We start from the raw sequence: 21,877 nt of genomic DNA on the forward strand, positions 1-21,877 counted from the left end.
AGAGAGAAAGAGGCAGTCTGCTGTCATGTATTCAGTGTCTGGCGTACATTTGGGGGAGGGGGCTCACTGGAAAACAAGGATGTGAATTCATAACGCTGCGAACCAGGAAGACGGACAACGTGCATCCAGCAAACTTCAGTTTCGGTGTGTGAATAGTATTGGCGCTTTCTCTTTGAATTAAAGTAATGGTTTAAAGCGTTAAAACCGAAAATATTTAACGCGGACGACACCCCCCTCCCTTCAAACAAAGGTCAAAGTTCACAGGAAGCTGGGGGGCTGCCATTTTTCCCCCTGCTAACATGTTAGATGCTAAAAAGGCGAGGAGTGGTGGTCGCTGCTGAGTGCTTCTGTTTATTGGGTGTTTGCCATCCGTTTGTGTTCGTCTACCTCTTCCGTCGTGTGCGTTAGGCTCGGTTGTTGAATGAAGGCGGTATGGAGAAGACAGAACAGCCGTGGAATTCCTCCTACACGTACCAGGTGAGCAAACACAGCGCCGAGATGCTACACAACCTCAACGGCCAGAGAAAAGATGGTGGCAGGTTTTGTGATGTTATCTTGCGCGTCGGAGAGGAGAGCTTCCCCGCGCACAAGGCGGTGTTGGCGGCGTGCAGCGAATATTTCGAGTCGGTGTTCAGTTGTCAGACGGAAGACGACGGCCAAGGCAAGGAGCTGGAGATGCACACGATCAGTCCCAAAGTTTTCCGAGACATCCTGGACTTCGCCTACACCTCCAAGATCGTGGTGCGCCTGGAGTGCTTCCCGGAGCTGATGACCGCGGCGAAGTTTCTGCTCATGCGATCTGTCATCGAGATCTGTCAGGAGGTCATCAAACAATCCAACGTGCAAATCCTCGTGCCTCCGCCTCGAGGAGGCGAGCACAGCCTGTTTAGGGCCGCAGAGCAGCTGTCATACCCCCTGCCTGTGGACATGTCAAACGGGAGCGTGTCCAACGGCGCCGTGTTTACCGACAACAATGACAGCGACGGTGCTGATCCGACGCAGCCGAGTAACAGCTCGCAGCCCGGAGCACAAGCGGCCGATCACTTAGCGGTTTCCCCGTTGGAGTTTCCCAGCAGCCACCTCAACAGCGACGGCTCCAAGCGAAGCAGAGGGAGACCCAAAAAAGAGCCCGCAACAGAGCAGATCTCCTACAGTAATAGCACTGCTCAAAACGAAGACGGGGGCCTTTCCTCGTGCGGAGTTTGTGGCAAGATTTTTCCCGACGACGTGCAGTTGAGAAACCACCACGAGACTCAGCACGGGACGTTCACCGGCGGTGTGAGCGGCGGAGCAGAGCTGGTCGCAGTGGACGGCCCGACGATGACCAATCATTCCCAGTCGAGGTTTCAGGAAAACGGACTGCCGGCGGACAACCGTAAGCGCGAGAGGACGAGACGACACGTCGCATGTGATTTATGCGGGAAGGTCTTCCGAGACGTCTACCACCTGAACCGGCACAAGCTGTCACATTCGGGCGAGAAACCGTATGCGTGCCCGGTGTGCGGGCTGCGCTTCAAACGCAAGGATAGGATGTCTTACCATGTGCGCTCTCACGACGGCTCGGTGGGTAAGCCGTATGTCTGTCAAAGCTGCGGGAAGGGATTCTCCAGGTGACTGCAGTCATTTATAGTCACGTTTATTATATCATGCGTTTATGTATTTGGCATCATAAATGGTTTGTTTGACGTTTTTGCAGGCCAGACCATCTGAATGGACATATTAAACAGGTGCACACCACAGAGAGACCTCACAAGTGTCAGGTAAGAAATACTATTATTTTCTTATTCTTAATTTGTTCTGAATCTGTAAGGCCTTGTTTCATCCATGGGTCAAATAAGGTGAATTTCTGAATCATATTCCAGCACCTCTTTTCTACTCTTTTTCCCATGACAAATGACTGTGATTGTCATTCTCCAAAACAACAGAAAGCTCCATAAAACAACTTAAACTTATGAAGCCAGGTGAAAGCTTAACATTTTGTGTGAGAAACATGAGACGTTGCTTTATGTGATGAACAGATTTAATTTGGTCTTTTATTCACATTAGGGAAGGAATAGTTCACTTTGAAATTAATTTTTGGTATGTTTTAGCTTACCTTAAGGGCAGCCAAGATGTAGGTGTCTTTGTTTCCACAGTAGTTTCAATTTTGAGATTTTTAGGTCAAACCGTTCTTGTCTGTCAGACACTAAACGAGCGGTTTGTGTGAGAAAACAAACAGTATTTATGTAGTTTTTACCTCTTGCAACCACAAGGTTACACTTGTGGTTACACTTGTGGTAAGCTAAAAACATACCAAAAATTAATTTCAAAGTGAACTACTATCCCTTTAAAGTTGTTCAGGGAACAGAAACACACCTCATGGGTTCTTGCCAAAGCTCAAACATGGTGCGTAACACATGAGGATGAACCTCATTGGTTTCCACATCAAGCAAGCGTGATTGAGCTTCCTTTTACCACAACTGATGTGTACATTGATAAATGTTTATTTGTGAATAAAAAACTAAATTAAATCATTAAAAGCGTTTGTGTCTCTTCATAAAATTTGGACTCAATTCATATGAATTCGGTTTAAAGGGTTAGTTCATCCAAAAATGAAAATTATGTCATTAATGAGTCTGACTCACCCTCATATCATTAAATACAATGTTTAATGAAGTCGTAGTTTTTGTTATTTTTGGACCAAAATGTATTTTCAATGCTTCAAAACATTCTAACTAACCCACAGATGTCACATGGACCACTTTGATGATATCTTTATTTCCTTTCTGGACAAGGACAGTATACCGTACACATTTTCAAATCTAAAATATCTTAAACTGTGTTACTTGATTTTGTCCATCAAACATTGATTGGATTTGTTGTCATTTGCAAATTGCTGTGATCTCATTTAAGTGATGGATTATTGGTCAGTCCTTGTGCTGGTGCACATCTTCAGAGTCGAGAGGTCATTGAATGTCAGGGGGAGAGGAAGTAAAAAATATTTTTTTTTTATCAAAGATGACAAAAGTACATGGATTATGGATAAAACATTATAATAAACTGTAAAAATAAAAAGTCCATTTTGATTTCATGGTGACTTTAAATTTGAGTTTGTTCTTCACACAAAGCAGTAATGTAATCGAAATGCTTGTTTTGGAGCTTGACAGCCAAGGTCTCATTCGGATTCATTATGTGGACAAGAGTGGCCAAGATATTCTTAAAGTTCTGTATTAAATGCAACAAAGAAACTCACATTTAAATTGACATGGGAGTAAGTGAGTGATGGCAGAATTGAAGCATTCAAGTAAATTCCGCCTTTAAAGGGATACTCCACTTTTTTTGGAAATAGGCTCATTTTATAACTCCCTCACAGTTAAACAGTTGGGTTTTACCGTTTTTGAATCCATTCAGCCGATTTTCTGATTATTTAGAAGAATATCAGTCACCACAAAGTTTCAGACAGAAACTCTCTGGTTACTGATATTTTTTTTTTGAGTGTTTGCGATCTCTCGGAAAATGCTTATAAACCATTATCTTGAAATGTCTCAGATTTGCAACGCATCCTTCGCAACACGAGATCGCCTGAGGTCGCACCTGGCATGCCATGAAGATAAGATACCATGTCAAGTGTGTGGGAAATTCCTCCGTGCTGCCTACATGACCGACCACTTGAAAAAACACAGTGAAGGACCTCATAACTACTGTGGAATATGCAACAAAGGTACTGGTCAACTGCATTGAAAATAACTCATTTAATAAAATCTTGTGTGTACATAATACCCAGCTAATGATCCATGGTTTTATTGCCACTGACACCATCCTTAGTAAGTTAGTTTAGGCTCTCAAAAACTGATTGGCTTAATAATAAATACAGAAAACTGGGGAAAAAAGCTCAAGTTTTACATAGTAGTACTGAAAAGGTTCGTGGCTTATACTTTATATTTTTCTTCTGAAAATCTGATTAATCAGACTGAGTATTGTTCTGTTTTTTTATTTTTTATTTTATTGTTTTTATTTTTTTTTTCCTACTTGTTCTTCCGATGGTCTCAGGTTTTTCTACTGCCTCCTACTTAAAGGTGCACGTAAAAATGCACCACAGCTCGTCCATGCTCCCTTCCTCTGCAGCACATCAGTTCCCTGAACCACGCACCAACAGACCACAGATGCACAACGGCGCCCCCTACCACTCAGGACGCCAGTGCTCAGTGGAAGGCAAGCTAGCCTCTCCCCAAAGCGTCAAATTGTTGCTCGCTCACTTGCTGTCTTTTTCACTGCTGCTTATCAGATGCTGCATCTGCTTGCATAAAAACTCACCCGCAAAAGAGATTGTAGCGCTGCACATCTTTCATCTTTATTGCAACATTACTTTGCTGCGAATCAGGGATATATTGTTAAAAATTTGGCCTTTCTGATTTATATTGCACCATCTTTCAGGACTTTTCTCCCAGTGGATGAGAAAGGATGTTTGTTGCTGAAAGTATGGGGTGTGCTTTCACTTTTTATGAGGAAAGTTAAGGAAGAGTTTCTTTAGCTCAACTGAGTTTTGTAAAACGGCAACCAAATTGCGCAGATGTAATGAAATCTGATGGAGTATTGTATATGTATGCAGTCCTTAGTTAGTAGTTTTGCAGACATCAGTTTTTTTTTTTATGATAATAGAAACATAAATTCAAGCTCAAAGTTTGTTATTCAAATGATTTAAGCTTCTTTAATGGTTTTACAGACTAGGCTTAAGCTAGTCCCAGACTAAATTGCATGTTTGAGCTGTTTTAACGGACAAATCTGAAAATAGGTCAGTGTCACTGTTTTGTCTCAAGATGCACGACAGTAATGTTTTTTTTTTTTTAAGGCACGTCGATGAAAGCTACTTGAATGTCCTAATTGAACTAAGGCCTATTCCTGGCTTAATCTAAGCCCTGTCTATGAAACCAGGCTCATATTTGATTTACAGGCAAAATATGAAAAGAAACCTAAATAGATTTATTAGTTTCTGCAGCAGTCTTTGTTTAAATAAACTGCAGTTAGAGAGATAATAATAGTTGCAGCTCTATCAATCAGATTTGTCTGCTAGTCACTCACATTGCTGCTGACCAATTTAGCATGGCCACGTGTCCCATTCTGTGTGTCGCTTACTATCATTTCCATCAAGTGCTGGCATAATGCAAGCATTATTTGAGCCTTCATTCATGCATGTCCACATATAAGTGCACATGTACACGCTGTGCATTGTTTCTGTGGATTTAATGGACCTTTTTCAAACATTTATTGCCATAAAATCTAGCAGCTTGTGATTGGATAATATCCTTATTGGACATGATGGGGAACAATATGGTGTCAGCCTCATCTTTTTTTTTTTTTTGTCCTCGAAGCCTTGGTAATGTATTGGTGATGACAAGAATACTAAAAATTATGGTTTTGGTTTCAAGTGGGTTATAGATGATAACTACTATGTAGATTGACTAAAATAGGTGGAAGGATTTATTTTGATCTTGTAATACAAGCTTTAAGATTTTGGCAGACAATATGCAAAAAGTAATACAGAAATACATCAGAAAGGCATCATTAACTTTACATCAGAACAGAATTGTCATTTCAGTATGACTCCCAACAGGGTCATTGAGCTGCTGGCTTGGCATGTAATGAAAGAAAAAGATTCATTCAAGTTATTTAATTATTTATTTAATTTTTAGTTTTGTCATGTTAGCTTTGAACAAACAATTTTCATAGTTTCTGAACTGATGTGAAGCTAGTGGTCATCTGACTGTATTGACTACGAATTGTCCCCCTTGGCCTCTCTGTCTTTTCCTCTACCCATTTCCCTTACCTCTTGGGGCGGTTACTGGCGGTGTAGACCTTTGCACCAGTCGCCGACTCCTGGTTACCTTTCCTGAGACAGAGGGGTCTTTTCGGGGTCTAACTGGGCCAGTTCTACCCCAGCCTGTGCCTCCGGCCCTGGGCCTGCAGCCTGAGCTGCTCCTGGGCAAGCCAGGTCCAACTCCCTATTTCTGGGAGTGCCGCTCTTCTGGAGCACCAGGGTTTCCACTTCATGGACCTCTTACAGGTCAGTACGAGCTGTTAGGAGGGTGGCAATGTGGTGAGCCAAAGAACTGTGGATGTCTGGATGTTATGACTGATAAGCCTGGTGCAAATATCGCCAAAGCACCATTGACCTTATTAGTAAATTATTGGTCTGATTTCAGTTCTTGCCTAATAATTGGCTTGGTCTGTATTTTGCTCATGCTTCTTTGTCTGGTGGTCCTTAGCGCTGCTTAATTTTCATCCGTTTGCCTTAACAGCACCCGACTTCTGACCTCTTTTGTCTATAATTTTTACTTTAGAAGAACTGGACTGTATTTAATCTTAGAATTCCGGGTCCATAAAATGTCCTGTATCCGACTGGAATTTGATTTGTAAATCAAAATAGTGGAATGGACTTAGAGACACTGCAACTCTAGAGCCTGGTTGGTCATAAGACTCTGTAATGATTATTTTTCCCCCCCAAATAGGGTGCTTCTCTGCCAATCAGATATGATCTCATGCTCTCAAGTGTCACTCTGTTGTTAGTTGCCAGGAGAAACAGTGAATTTAAATTCAATTTACATACTTATAAGAAAAGCTGAGCAGTGAGCACTGATCATTCAGAGCAGAATAGAGATTTGGGACTCTCTAAATGTGCATGTCTAATTTGTAGTAATGAATTCTCACTATTTTAAAGGGATAGTTAACTCAAAAAAGATGATCTGTTATCATATGCTCACCCCCACATTGTTCCAAACTGTATTGACTTACTTTCTTTTTTTGTGGAACATAAAATAAGGTATTTTTGAGAAATGTCTGTTTTTTCTTGTCAATGGGCTCCAATGTTGTTTGGTTCCCAGAGTTTTGAAAAATAGCTTCCTTTGTGTTCCAAATAAGAAGGAAATTCATACAGGTTTGGAAGGACATTGGGTAAGCAAGTGATGACAGAATTTTTATTTTGGGGTGAACTATCCCTTTAAAGGGTTAGTTCACCCAAAAATAAAACGATGTCATTAATGACTCAACCTCATGTTGTTCCAAGCCTGTAAGGCCTCTGTTCATCTTCAGAACACAGTTTAAGATATTTTAGATTTAGTCCGAGAGGTTTCTGTCCCTCCATTAATAATGTGTACAGTATACTGTCCTTGTCCAGAAAGGAAATAAAGACATCATCAAAGTAGTCCATGTGACATGATCTGTGGGTAACATACATTTTCAATGGAGGGACAGAAAGCTCTCGGACTAAATCTAAAATATCTTAAACTGTGTTTCGAAGATGAACGGCGGTCTTACAGGGTTGGAACGACATGAGGGCGAGTCATTAATGACATAATTTTAATTTATGGGTGAACTAACCCTTTAACTTTGACACTATACAATTGCGTATCAAATTGCGTTTTTCGTATTTACATCTTGAAAACAAAAGGAATTAGTCCTTTTTGCTCTCAAACTAAGGATTTGTGCCACTGCTCTAGAATGTAGATTTACTCGGACTGAATAATCTGACATATTAATGTTACTATTGTACAAAATAGGATGCAATTTCCCTCATTACAGAAACTATAAAAGCACAAACGCTGCAATATAATGATCAGTAATAGATGGCCAGCAGATAGCCAAGCTGCTTTGATCACAATCAAGTTCTCATATGTAGTTTTTGTGGTCATGAGGAGGGTTCAGGTATAAAGGAAATCTTTTTATTTTTAGACATTTTGCTTAATGTGAGGCTCCTTCTCTCTTCCTATATTTCTCTCTGTCCCCCTCCTTCCCTGATATCCCCTTCCCCACTCTGTGTTTACCTCAGACGGACAGGAGAATGCTGGGAAATGCCCTCATCAGGATTCTGATGGATCAGATGCAGTATTCGGTGACCTTTCCAACGGAACGGACCTCAAGGCTGAACACAAGGTTGAGGGAGAAGAAATGGAGGTGACGTCTTTCATCTTCAACGGCCAACCTGAAGACGTCGTGACCTCGCCGGGGGGATCCAAAGACATTCAAAAAACAGACCACGAAAAGAAGTTTGCCTGTGGCGAATGCGGCCAGACTTTCCGCACAAAGTCTTACCTCAACAAGCACCATCACCGGGTTCATAAGAAACGCGCTGCGGCCGGCTCCAGTCTCGGTGATCTCGGCTCGCCCTTTTCCCCCCAACAGAACATGTCACTTCTTGAATCCTTTGGTTTCCAGATCGTCCAGTCAGCCTTTGCCTCTTCGCTCGTGGACTCTGAGATGGGCAGCAGTGGAATGGGTTTAGGGGAGAAATGACCCCTTTGAAAGTCAACCATTTCTTATAACCTTATTGGACAACCAAACTTTTGATAACTGCAAGTTTAGTCTGTTGTTTCGTTCTCCTTGACGCCATATGTAGACTACTTTTGTTTTGAATTTTTTTTTGCGTTTCTCACTGTTATATTGTTTGTTATTATTTTGACTTTGCTATAATGGATGCCATTTTGATTCCATCTTGGTGTGAAGCAGCTAATCTGTTTATTCCACTTTTGACAAATCCTCAATTTCATAGGTCTATCCTGAAAAAAATCGTACTTTTGACATTTATCACGTTTTTCTGCTTCCATATGGGTGGTTTGAGGATGATGTTTGCTTTAAAAGACAAACTGATGCCCTAAACATTTCAGAATGTACCTCTACAGGGGTTGGACAAAAAAACTGAAACACCTGGTTTTACTACACAATAATTTGTTAGAATGGTGAGGGCCTCATTTTGCATCCAAATACAGCACCAATTGACAGATAGAAGTCCTTCACAGTGACCAGAGGGATTATGAGAGTTCCTCTTCCAGAACAGTGTCCAGGTCACTATATGATGCTGGTGGACTCGCTCCTCCAAAACACCTCAATAATATTCAGATCTGGTGACTGTCAGACCATGGGAGATGTTCAACGTCACTTTCATCTTCATCAAACCCTTCTGTCACAAGTCTTGCTGTGTGTGTTGGTGCATGATCATGCTGATACACGGTTTGAGCATCAGGTGCTCATGATCCTCCAGAAGGGTTTGGTAGTCCTCGGCAGTGTCGTGTCCATCAAATACAAGCAGGATTGTCATGATATTGGAGCTCAAACCATCACTGATCCACCCGTGCTTCACTCTGAAGATTGGCTGCCAGGCATATAGATGTGAAACCTCCAACATTGGCCAGTGTTTCAGTTTCATTGTCCAACCCCTGTAGGTTATTCGTGCCCAGACACAGTGAGCAGTACAAATTGAAAATAGGTTTTTATAATCAGAAAACACTGAGATGGAGTCATCTGTGCAACTGTTCTAGTCCAATGACAGAAAACCTACAGCAACTTGGTATTAAACTTAAATGTTGCAGTCTTTTCCTCTATGAATTACTTTGATAAATATTTAAATGAATTTAAATCCTTTAAAACTTCAGCCATTAATGGCTGTAATCTCATGAATTGTTTTTATTTTGTGGTTTGTTTCTTTGTTGATCATTGAGAGAGTTCTGAGACTGATTGTTTTGAGTCACAAAAAGTATGTCAGTTTTAAATGTCCAACAGGGACCAATTTCAGGTTTCACTGTAAGATATAGCAAGAAGCAAAGAATATATTTTATTAACTTATTGATACCGGTCTCCTTTACGAAAAGGTATATATTGAGTTTTGTTGCAACGTGCTATTTTCTTCTCGAATCATGCAGCCGACAGGAGGACAGCGTGAGAGTGATGACGTATATGTGTGTGTACACGTGTGAATGCTGCAGTCTCTCCGATGTCTTTTATCTCTAGAATGTAATATAAACAGAGGGCTTTCTAATCTTTTTTTAATATATCAGAGTTTTTCTAAGTTGTTCAGTACATTCCTGCTTAACTTAAAGTCACTATACATGATGTGTAACATTCATATATACAGACAAATATATATGTATGTATGGCCATTTATGTTAGTTTATGTGAACAGGATTCTTGTATATAGGTACTTTCCTTGGCCTTGTTGAATGGATGGATTTTTTTCTTTTCTTTTTTGGAAGAGTATGTTTTAAGAGAATTGTTTTAAGTCTATACTGACAAATCCATACTTTTGTTGTGTCTTTATTATTATGCAAGTATTTGGGTGTGTGTTTGGTGTTTGCCTGTTCCTCTTTCTCGAAATGCAGTGTTAATGCTGGTTACCTTTCCTTATTTTACCCTGCAGGTTATTCGTATAATGTACCGTGAACTTATTTGGAGTATTTTTCGAATAGCAGTTTGAATAATAATGCAGAGGTGTTGCAGGCGGTCACTCATGATGACAATATGTACACACAACACACACAAAAATGATTCTCTTTTTTTGCAAAACAAATACACATTTTATTAACATGTTTACACTTGTTCGACTTAATGCTTTTATTGTGCTGCTGTAAAAACCTGCAGGTCCTTGCAGCTCACTTATTTGACTAATCATTGCTAATATCAGATCATAACATCTGTTAATTGATTGGAATTTAACGTAAAAATCATTGTCTGCCCAATAAGTGTGATCTGAATATATGAAGCCCTTATTTATTTGACAAATTTGAAGTTGTAAGGAATATTTTATTGTAGTCTTTTGTTCGTCTTGTATGGTGTTCTGGCTTATTACGTCACTGGAAACCTTTTGTTTTGTTTTGTTTTGTTTTGTTTTCTTGCTTGTGTATTTGTATATTTGTATGTTGCAAAGTGCCTTCCCAATACTGATTGTGAACAGCGATGGGTAGGAAAAATCTGTCATTTAAAGGACCTATCTTATAAAAACCATATACAAACAGTTGCATTGACACTTTTGTATAAAGACATGCACATAGAAAAGTGTACATTTGTACATGTTTGGTATTCTACCCTTTTGTTTTCTGACAAATTGTTGTTTCTCTGCAATTTATGTCACAACGTTGATCAATTTTTTGACATTTGGATATAAGCATACTTTTCTATTGATGTTTGTTTTTGTACACTGTTTTTGTGTCTCTGTCTATTTGTTACAGAGATGAGTATAAAATAAAACTGTATTTGAGAATTTTCTTTCTTGTGATGTGAATTTCAGAACACACAATTGTTAATAATTTTTAAAGTTATTTTGTGGTAAAAACTGCATAACTTTGGCAACCTGGTGTAAAAACAATTGTGCAGTTTTTATTACTATTTAATACTTTGTTCATGACTGGTCACATTGATCTAATCATAAAATGATAGGGGTTCTCAACTCCAGTCCTCGTGACCCACTGCTCTGCTTATTGTGTATGTCTCCCTTATTTAACACACCTGATTCAGATCCTCAGCTTGTTAGGATCCTAACGAGCTGAAAATCTGAATCAGGTGTGTTAAATAAGGGAGCCATAACACAATATGCAGAGCAGTGGGTCGTGATGACTTGTGTTGAGAGCCGTACATGTAGGTCAAAAATGTAATGCAAAAGTAAAATGATGCTTTTAATATTGCTAATATTTGTGCACACTTTCAGCAAGCATGAATATTTGCATATACATACAGTAACTGCTGTCATCATGAAGATTCCAAAGCCAATCTGTTTACTACTGCTTCTCTGATTAAAAAAAAAAGAAATTACATCGATTCCAATAAAGAGGTAGTATATTATTTTGAGCAACTCTTGAAATGATACTTTGTAAAACACTGATCCAGGGTTTAAGGCATCAGTTAATATTGAAATTTCTATGCAGCTTGAGCGAACCACATCTATTTAAGCATATTCTACCAATTCATGTCCCTCAGATCAAATAACCACACCATAAACTCATTTTAATCATGTGTAATATGGCGCCTTATTTTGCATTGATTAAATGCTAAACAGCAGTTTATAGAAAATGTAAAAATGCAGTCACACTTAGTGAGATTTGAAAAGGTTGGTAAACCAAGTACAGTAGATTAATACAATAATTTAAATTAACAATTAAACTTTTAAAGTAAAAATTTGTGTGTAGTTTGCTTTATTAAATGGGCTATATTATTTAGAAACCAGTGTGGCTTATAGATTAATCTCTCGCCCTCAGTACTGCTCTCCGAAATGAAATCCAAATAACTTGGTTGACCGGAGGACAAGGGTGGACAGTACAGAGATGGACAGTAACAAAGTAATCTGATTGCCTCATTATCCAACATCGGACAGACGTTGGATTTTGATTGGAAATGAAAGTCGGGTTGACGTCATTTTCAACCACAATACAACGTCTGTCCAAGTCCAACACTTGAGATTAACGTGAATTTGGCGTTGGAATCTGACATCAACCTGATTTTCATTTTCAACGTTTGGTTTGGTCTTCTAAATGCAAACTATGTCATTGTTTTGGAGCACACTTATAGAGAACATTAAGGCTATTTATACTAAAAGATAAAATAGGGCACTTTTTGAGGGAACAGCCTTTCTGTACTTTCACTCAAGTAAGGAAGTTGTGTACTTTGTCCACCTCTCTGGGTAAATATTAGCAATGAAAACGAGTACAGGTGATGCCTACCCAGTTAGCCCAAAACCTATCCAACACAAAAGTACCCAGTGTAAAGTTGACATTTTTTTCTCTTTGTATATAGCTTCAGCAGAATGGGTATTTCTGTTAGTATGAAGTTCTACACTAATTGTTTAGCTCATCGACAAAATCTATTAACAAGATTGTCTCATTATATTAATTATAATTGACATAGAAAAAATGATAATCAAAAAGAACTTCAGTAAATCTATAAGGCAAACTATGGCAAGTTAAATAAATACATTACTTTAAGAAGAATGCACAAGTTTATTTGCTTTATTTTAAAAACTATCATGATTTTCCCAATTTATCTTAACACGTTAAATAAAATAGACAAAAACGTTAAAGTTTCTTGGCTTTGTTAAACCAGGGCAGATGTCCAAAAACAAACCAACAAATAAAAAACACTTTTGAATATTCAAAAGCTAATGGAATTAAGGTATTGGTTCCAAGACCATTTGAGCATGAGAAAACCTGAAGCCCCAAACACAATTCTTCTCACACCCACACATGCACACACATACTGCAATATGGAAGCATTACACCTTGTACTTAAGTACATAGTTGGATACAAACACTTGAACACACACATAGATGAAATTGTGCCATACTTATTTTAAAGTGTTTAAGTTATTCAAAATGTTTGCCATTGTGTAGAAGTGTTTCAATTCTTTAAATGTGTATTCTTCCATTGAATGTTTTACTTCCTTACATTTGAGACCAACAACTGAGACCAATTATTTGTTATGGTTAACAAATAATCTTTGGAGCTCAACATCCCCCAACATAGCAAGAAAAGTCTTTGGGTTACCAGGACTACGATCAGATAAGTTGGTTTTATTGCTGTTAAAAATGTGGTCACATGTTCAAGACAGAGACGGGTAAGACAGAAACAGCCTTTAATACAGACTTTGCTGCATTAATTAGAGGCAAACTGATCTATAAATGAACATGAAGAACATTTTGCAAATGATTTACCGTCTTTTGTAATGTCTTTTAATACTATTATTGTGTACAGTACACAGTTTATTGAATCTCCTCCATAGTTTAATTTCTGGCTTCCAGTTCCAGTTCTATCACTCACCCTTTTACCTTTAAAATGTATGTTTGTTTGGTTTAGTTATGTTTGTGATTTAGTTAATAAAACTTGTGGACAATATGTATTTGGTTCTGATTCACTGCATGCAAACAAAGTCTCTTTTTTGATCTTGTAACATGCTCTAAGTACATGCTAAGTAATGTTAGCATCTGTTAGTTTGGTCATGGTTCTCACATCATCTGATGAGGCAGACAACTTACCTGCTTAATGTTCCTGATTACCTCGATAGCTAGTGCTGTTACCTCATTTAAGTTGATTTCCAGTCATCCCTCGTATCAATGTAGTTCCCTCCTGTGTGTGTGCTCCAACAGTTCTGTGACACAAAGACTGAAAGTTAACAATAAAAGCCTATCTCACCTAAGGAACTCAAGTATCATTTCTTACCTGTTCATGCAATGTGTTCCAGGCATATCTGCAAATAAACCTGTTTGAGTTTTACCTCAGTTTAGGTCACTGAGTCCAAGCCTGAGTGTGACACCTTCAAAGTAGGCATGCTGGACTCTAAGTATATTTGCCCATTTGTGCAGATAATCTTGCAGAAATAAACAACTAGATTTAGCCGAATAGTCCTGTTAATCTGTTCTAAACATTAGCAAGAATCATGTGTTTACTATGAACTAAAGCTCTCTGTTGCCATAGAAAAGCATCAGGGGTTCTCTGTAAGGGTGTTGCTGAGTCACATTGACCTTAAGGAGAAACATTCAGCAGAATTGTTATAACTGTACACCTGCCAATGTCAACTTGCCTAAGTGTTATCTGAACTGTTCTCCTGTATCAAATGTGCTAACAAAACTACAACAAAAGGTTTAGTTTTTCTTCCCTGATGGGAATGAAGATAGAGAAAGCTAGGGAACATATTTTTTCCTGTGGTTGGCAATATCTAACACTTAAGTAATGTGGAACAGTAAATGCATTATTAATGGATTAATTAAATAAGTAATGCAAGTCGGTTTAGTGATGAAGAAAATATTTAATCAGTAAGCAATGCATGTAAAATAAAAAGAACATGACAAGATATAAACACACTGTGGGGTGAATGAACAATTCAGACATTACTAAGATATTTTTCTAAACATTAATTTAGTTGATGAGAATGTTTAACACATTATAAGGCAGTGGAGTGTAAGACTTCCCCTAGTTGGTACTGGGCTTGAATTACTTCTGGATCCATTTTGCCGTGTCCACGGTAGTTGAGTCTGTAAAACTCTTTAGTGATCATCGCTAGGGTCTTTCCCTTGGTTTCAGGTAAAACAATCCAAATAAATGAAGCAGTCAGGAGGCATACAGCCCCAAATGGCACAAAGCAATAATGTCCCAAACTGCTCTGCAAAAACACAAAGAGGACATTCATAAAAAGAAGAAATACTATTCCTAACCAGTATCTTCAAATCCCTGAAACATGATACATGAACTTACCAACACTACATTAAGGTACAGTTCACCCAATAATACAAATTCATGTTTTACTCACCATCATGCCATTGACAATGAATATAACTTTCTTTTTTCAAATAAACACAAACAAAGAATTTTAAACGATAGGCGTGTGTAAGAAAAATACTAATACTTTGAACTATTTTAACATATAAATAGATTTTTTAAATCCTTTTATGTGCAACGCTCAAATCTCCTCCTCATGAACATGTATGACAGGCACCTATCGTTTCGCTTTAAAAGACATTGATTCATCCACAGGTCCTATGTATTGACGTCTCCTCTCGGTGTGGTTTTTCAAGCGTCAACCAAGCAGCACCCATTCAATGACATTATATGGACTCACAGAGATTGATTATTTTTCTAAAAATCTTTGTGTTTATCTGAAAAAAAAGTCATATGCATGTGAGCATGAGGGTGAGCAAATAAGGAGAGAATTTTAATTTTTGGGTGAACTGTCCCTTTAAGACTTGTTTTCAGAGAATGTGTTGTATTTTATCTTAATGCACTGGCAGTTTGTTTTTAAACAACTTATTTTAAACTGTACTTAAAATGAGTGAAAGAAAATATTAATAACTGATAAAGAAGTCATTTTTGCCATGAACAATAAATGTGTCTGTTTTTCTCTCACCACAAGGAAAGGGAAGATCATCCCGATAATGAAGAGATTCAGCCACATTAGAGAGCCAGCAGTCATGTAGGCGGCAGGACGCGCTGTCTGATTAAAAATCTCTGTTGGAAGGATTCCAGTCACCCCAGCTACAGTACCATATGAAGAAAATGAGTATGAACATTCTATGAAATAACACTATGGAATTGCATGGTTACATTATATAAACTAGGGCTGCACAATATATCGAAATTACCGAAATATTGCAAAATGTATACATCACGATATGCATATCGCAATGGCTTGAAATAACTGTGGTCATGAACCAAAGAGAAAATCACTCACTGCTCTTGGCTGAATAACTTTTGTAGCTTTAATAAGAATCAGTATTTAATTTGTACAGTGAAAACTAAGCAGTGTTTTTTTATTTTTATTATTTTTTACATTTGATTATTCAGTTGCTCATGTAGTGATGTTTTCTTGTCATAATCATAATGTTCCCTGCCAAAGTAATGCATGTACTGCCCTACCTGGTCCCATGCCAAAGCTGAGAATATAGGTGAAGATGCAGGTCATGCTCACGTAAGGCATCCAGGTAACAATATTCTATTGTGAGGAAGGTCAAATCAAAATATAACTGTTATTTGATCTATACTTACACGACCATTTAGAAGGTTGGAGTAATGGCTTCTGAACATTAGACTTAAATCCATCACAGGATTAAATGTGATTTAAAAATATATTCAAATATAGATTTATTTTAAATTGTAAAAATATTTCACAATATTAATGGTTATTTTTAAACAAAAATACAAAATACAGAATTGGTGAGCATAGGATACTAAGCCACTCATATTTAACCGATGATGATGTGACGTCCATTCTGTTGAAAACCATAGACTACTGAAGTTGGACATTATGTGTCCACTTTAAGGTTAGACATTACATGAGGACTCTCAAAGGTCAACTTCCGGAGTATGCACAACAAATGTAGTTATAGTTTCTGAGGATGCATGGTAAAGGGTAATGGGGTCATACATAATTTAATAATACACACCTCAAGTGAAAGAGCCACAGTGAAGACTACAGCCCATCCTGCCATAAGAACATAGCCGCCCATCAACATCAGCTTCCTACCCAACCTCTCTATCAATAGGTTCTACACACACACACACACACACATTAATCTGTAGCCATGTCATTCTAACAGACATTATCCTGTATACAGTTACACCATTAAAAGTGGTAACCTCGGTCCTCCAAATAAATTATTTCTTGGCAAAAGGGACTAAAACACTTGTCTATTATGTAAAGAAAGTTACATAGTTGATAACAGATGAAATGAAGACTTACACACATAATGCAAGCTGTGAATTCACACATCCCAGTGCCAATGGTCACATATTGAATCTGCCCTGCAGATATTCCCGCTTCTTGGAAGACATATGATGCATAGAAGTAAATCTGAGGAATGAAAGAAAAAGGCCCTTAATCTATTGAATTTCTGAGTATGCATGAAAAAAACACACACCAGCATTAACACTTGAAATCCTTCTGAAATTATTTCTAGTTATGTAAGAAGTGTTGGGCACATGAGAGATTTTTACAAAAGCTGTACACAAGGCAGGTCAATCAGTCATTTGCTTATTCAGTTCCTCAGTGAATTTGCAGAAAAAGATTCAAATGTGTTTTTCAAAGGTATTCTACAAATTAACCACAAATTTTAAATACATGAAGGGAATTCTCTGGTTCATTTTCTTTTAAATTAAATTTCTATTTTAAATTAAAATTACATTTTTAAATTATTTTTTCAGGATTCTTTTTTGATAATTAGAAAGTTCAAATGAAAAGCAAAAGAACATATTTTTGTCAAATAATGTAAAAGTCTTTACTGTCAAGAATAAATGCTGTTTGCATGCCTTTATACCCCCTGAAGCATGAAGACACTACATATTCTTTCAAATATTAACATTAAGCCTGCAACAAGCATTCATTCTCATGAACAGCTAGATGTGTCGTTCAGTTTATGAAGCAATGCACCGGTCCAGCAATCCAGTTACACTTGAACTTCCAACAAGGAGGCAAAGATATAACAGCACAGGATTGGACAGAGCAGAGGCAGGGTCTTACTGTGTCATTACCGCACAGTTGCATGGCACTGCTCAAGACTGCCACAGATATGAGCTGCCAGCGAACACTGCGGTCCGCGAAGAGCTCCCATGGCTGTTTGGCACGTTCTCCCTTGGTTTCATTCTGTTCCTGCAGAATCTCATCCAGCTCGTCTCTCTGCACCTCACAGCCACGCAAACGCCGCAGTGCTGTGGAGCAAGTATGATGGATCAAATATGTCACAAGTCGCATTGATATATTTCCCAGTAGCACCTCATTGCAGTACACAAGATCCAGGGGGCGGAGTTGGGTAGGTTTAGGGGTGGGTTTAGGGATCAGGGGGTGGAGCTGGGTAGGTTTAGGTATATGTAAGGTGGGTGGAGTTGGATCTGGATCCGACTCCTCCCCGTGGATTTCATGTAATGCAGTGAGGACCATTTCATATTTCTGGCAATAGCAAACAATACATTGTATGGGTCAAAATTATCTATTTTTCTTTTATGCCAAAAATCATTAGGATATTAAGATCATGTTCCAAGAAGATATTTTGTAAATTTATGAACGTAAATATATAAAACATTTATTTTTGTGAGTGAATACAGCACAATCTCGAACATAAATGGACTATTTTGAAGGTGATTTTCTCAATGTTTTGATTTTTTGCACCTTCAGATTCCAGATTTCAAATAGTTGTCTCTTGTGCAAATATTGCTTATTGATTTATAATGCTTATTTATTCAAATTTCAGGTGATGTTTAAATCCCAATTTCGAAAAAAAAGACCCATGTGACTGGTTTTGTGGATATAAAGGGATAGTTCACACAAAAATGAACAATTGTCATTTACCCGCCCTCAGTGTTGGGGGTAACCGATTACAAGTAACACGAGTTACGCAATCAGATTACGCATTACTTTTAAATGTACTTTTTAAAATAAGTAATATTATTAATAGTTACTTTTCCCATTATTGACTGACAGCTCTCCGGTCCCCATTTTGAGAGAAACCGTGAGTAAGGTTGTGTGCGCTGTGTAAACATGATGAATAATGTAGTTCTAGACTAAATGTGAGCATGCATTTACTCATCTCACTTGCACAAAAACAAATTCAGTATTCCTCAAAATGAGTAAAAACAGGGAAATACAATCTCAGAATATTAAGCAAACCTGCAATAATTAAATGTGTTAAAAAACACTAACATACTTTATGTATTTAATCTCACTTTATTATCCAGTCTTTCCTGCTAACCTGATCCATAAAGCAAAAATAGCACTTTTTTTTTAATGGCTGATGTAAGCGTGTTGAACTTTCTTCTCTTGCATCCTATTTTTCTGCGTTCCAGAAAGGTTTATTTAAGTTGCGGCTTGTAATGTAAAGGTGTGAATTTGCATTTCCTTTAGCCTGAGGCTTATTCATTTCACATTTGGTGTGAAAGAGTCTTACATTTGCCAAAAGTCCAACCTTTTTTTTGTTATTAAAACACAAACAATCAAGCGCTGTCCAGGTAACAAAAAGTAACATTGTAATGCAATAATTCAACACATTCTTTCTAAAAGTAACTTACATTGCCCGCCCTCATGTCGTACCAAACCATTTTGACCGTTCTAACATTTTCTAACATATTTTACTGTCTTTTTTCTATAGAGTGGAAGACCTTTAAAAGTGAACATTAGAGTAAGGTGCATGTAATGCTAATTGTGTAGAGTTAAGGGTCAATCATACCCTGTATTGGAGAGCATATTGCAATATGCAACTGCTCCAATGCGTAAGACTCATACCCATTAGGCAGGCCTCTTTGTCCCCACAGTCAATGAGGAGGTAGCGGGGACTTTCTGGAAACCAAGGCAAGGTGAGGATTTGGATGAAGCCTGGAATAGCATTACTGGCCAATAAGTACTGCCAACACGACTCACTACCTAACACCTCACTGAATAAAGACAAGCATTTTAAAATCAGTCATTTCAGTCATGATAATCTATGTAATTCGGACAAAATAACCATTTTAAATGCACCTCATAAAGTACTCATGAAATCATTTATTTGACATCACACAAGGAAATGGTAAACACTCTCGCTAACTGCTTAGTACTGCATCAAATATGTAACGTACCTCAGACTAACCACTTGTCCCAACACCAGTCCAAATGACGTGAAGACAGCTGAGGACAGAGACACAGCTCCTCGTAAGTGCTTCGGAGCACTTTCACCAAAATACATGGGCTGTACGTTCATACTGATGCCTGAATATAAATAGAGAGGATGGATGGTTTATAACGAGACCAGGAAGAAACTAGCAATCTAAATCTCAAAATATAAAGGGCCCATTATTTAATCACATTTACAGGTTATATATATATATATATATATATATATATATATAGACAGTACCTGCATTTATGCCAACCAAAAATCTGGAGATGATAATCATCTCAAACGACTTTGCCGTTCGGCTCAGCAATGCAAGCAATGAACTTGAGAAGAGAAACACATTGTTCAGCAACATAGTCTTCTTCCTTGGAAAAAAAAAACCATAACAGGGGAAACTATAAAGAATGATTTGTTACTTAAAAGTCACTGTATTTTAAATCTAAAACACATTTTAATTTAATAAAACAATAGGCAAGAAACATGAGAAACGTGTAAACTGTGACTTTAAATACAACAAGATAGAGACAGATGTGAATGTACCTCCCGAAACGGACAGACGTTGGCCCTGCTATCAAGGCCCCAGTAAAGCCGCCCAATGAGAAAATCGAAACTATAAAGGTCCATATCAGTGTGACCTCATAAACCCCCAACTGTATTCCCCATCGCTCCTGAAATGTCTCATTGACAAACTTTTGAATGAACTGCAGGAAGGAACACAGAACACAAAACTTGTAATTAGCCTTAATACACAGAGACAACTAATATGGCAAAAATAAATGCAACTATTTTTCCTCTTTCACACAAACCCGATAAAAATTGTTCCTTACAACAGTCGGTGCATTCATTATGGCCAGGTTGTATCCATATTGTAGTGTTCCCCCAATAGCTGCAGAGGTCACCATTAATGCCAAAGTGTACATATGACCCTGATTAGAAAATATATGGTGTTATGTTAAGGCTATAGGCAACAAAACAAATAAATCAGCTTCAATTACTAAATTAATTTGCAATTAAATGCAACATATATTTTACAAATGTGACATCATATGATGTTATGTATTAATATTGCCCAATTGAAGAGATTTAAAATGTGCAAGTGACTATTCAATATATCATATTCAGTATAATTATAGGCCTATCATATTTATCATACTATAGCGTTACACAAGACTTTACAGTAAAAGTTAGTAATTTAACGTTAGTCATAAAAAAAATCTGACTAATGGAAAAGAAATCCAGATAAGACATACGTCGTACCTTCTTCTCCTTTGTACTCATGATGTCTTTCTTGTATGTGCTAATGATTTGCCTTGAGAAAAGAATCCAGAGGTTAAAAAATCCAAGAATAGAGAAGGGCTATTGTCAGTTTATTCTGTGCTCGCCATTAAAAGAGATATTGGTGCTCCGAGAAAGGTGCGTAGAAAGACACTATGGTACGTCTTCAAATGCCAATATTACGAAACTTCAGAATGGTCAGTCACGATCCTCACAAATATATTTTAGCTAAACACCCTCTCGACCACAAAAAACAATGATTTTTGAATCCTCTTGAGAACTTCTGTTGAATTAAAAGCCACCTGCTCCTTACAAATACTTTGGCATTATGTGTGTGTGTGTGTCCATGTAAAATTCCAAAATGAGATCAATGTAGTTAAACTCCACCTATCGGAATGTATATGTACTGTTACTGAATATTTACTTATTGAGTATTATTTTATTTTAGATATAAAAAATGGCGTTTGGCTTGTTTTACATTCAGTCAGCAAACGTAGGCCTACAATGGCATATTAATGGAATCGAAACATGACTATCAAGATTTTAAATAATATTGAACGTATCCATTTATTCCACTAGAGGGCAACATAACATTATTATCATTTTGCACTCTTGACGTTTGGACTCCTCTGAATTTTTTACAATAAAGTTTTAAGGTGTTGATATAGGTAAAGGCTTGGTTTTTGGCTTTTGGTTGGATAAATTAGCATACTTTTGGATCAACTTCTGGTAACGCAAGA

At 37.7% G+C, this 21,877-nt stretch overlaps 2 protein-coding genes across 6 annotated transcripts; one reads left to right on the plus strand and one right to left on the minus strand.

The window, feature by feature from the left end:
* Positions 1 to 432: 432 nt before the first annotated feature.
* On the plus strand, positions 433 to 11,007 carry patz1 (POZ/BTB and AT hook containing zinc finger 1). Of its 3 annotated transcripts, XM_039689596.2 has the most exons (6): positions 433 to 1,610; positions 1,697 to 1,760; positions 3,529 to 3,700; positions 4,030 to 4,191; positions 5,831 to 6,040; positions 7,802 to 11,007. In XM_039689596.2, the coding sequence occupies exons 1-6, from the start codon at positions 433 to 435 to the stop codon at positions 8,263 to 8,265; spliced, it is 2,250 nt and encodes a 749-aa protein (XP_039545530.2). In that variant the 3' UTR covers positions 8,266 to 11,007. The 3 variants fall into 3 exon arrangements, with proteins under 3 accessions (XP_039545530.2, XP_039545532.2, XP_039545533.2); XM_039689598.2 differs by lacking the exon at positions 5,831 to 6,040; XM_039689599.2 differs by lacking the exons at positions 4,030 to 4,191; positions 5,831 to 6,040.
* A 3,506-nt stretch (positions 11,008 to 14,513) lies between these two features.
* slc2a11a (solute carrier family 2 member 11a) lies at positions 14,514 to 21,455 on the minus strand. 3 transcript variants are annotated; one of them, XM_039689577.2, is made up of 12 exons: positions 21,120 to 21,455; positions 20,690 to 20,788; positions 20,403 to 20,563; positions 20,103 to 20,227; positions 19,825 to 19,954; positions 19,493 to 19,641; positions 17,738 to 17,925; positions 16,961 to 17,071; positions 16,665 to 16,766; positions 16,138 to 16,213; positions 15,629 to 15,756; positions 14,514 to 14,887 (listed from the first exon to the last, which is right to left on the minus strand). In XM_039689577.2, the coding sequence occupies exons 1-12, from the start codon at positions 21,138 to 21,140 to the stop codon at positions 14,669 to 14,671; spliced, it is 1,509 nt and encodes a 502-aa protein (XP_039545511.1). In that variant the 5' UTR covers positions 21,141 to 21,455; the 3' UTR covers positions 14,514 to 14,668. The 3 variants fall into 3 exon arrangements, with proteins under 3 accessions (XP_039545511.1, XP_039545513.1, XP_039545514.1); XM_039689580.2 differs by having other exon boundaries at positions 14,748 to 14,882; XM_039689579.2 differs by lacking the exon at positions 16,665 to 16,766.
* Between the last annotated feature and the right edge of the window lie 422 nt (positions 21,456 to 21,877).

Source organism: Pimephales promelas, chromosome 8 (genome assembly GCF_988280905.1).
Source record: "Pimephales promelas chromosome 8, fPimPro1.hap1.1, whole genome shotgun sequence".
NCBI classification, from domain to species: Eukaryota; Metazoa; Chordata; class Actinopteri; order Cypriniformes; family Leuciscidae; genus Pimephales; species Pimephales promelas.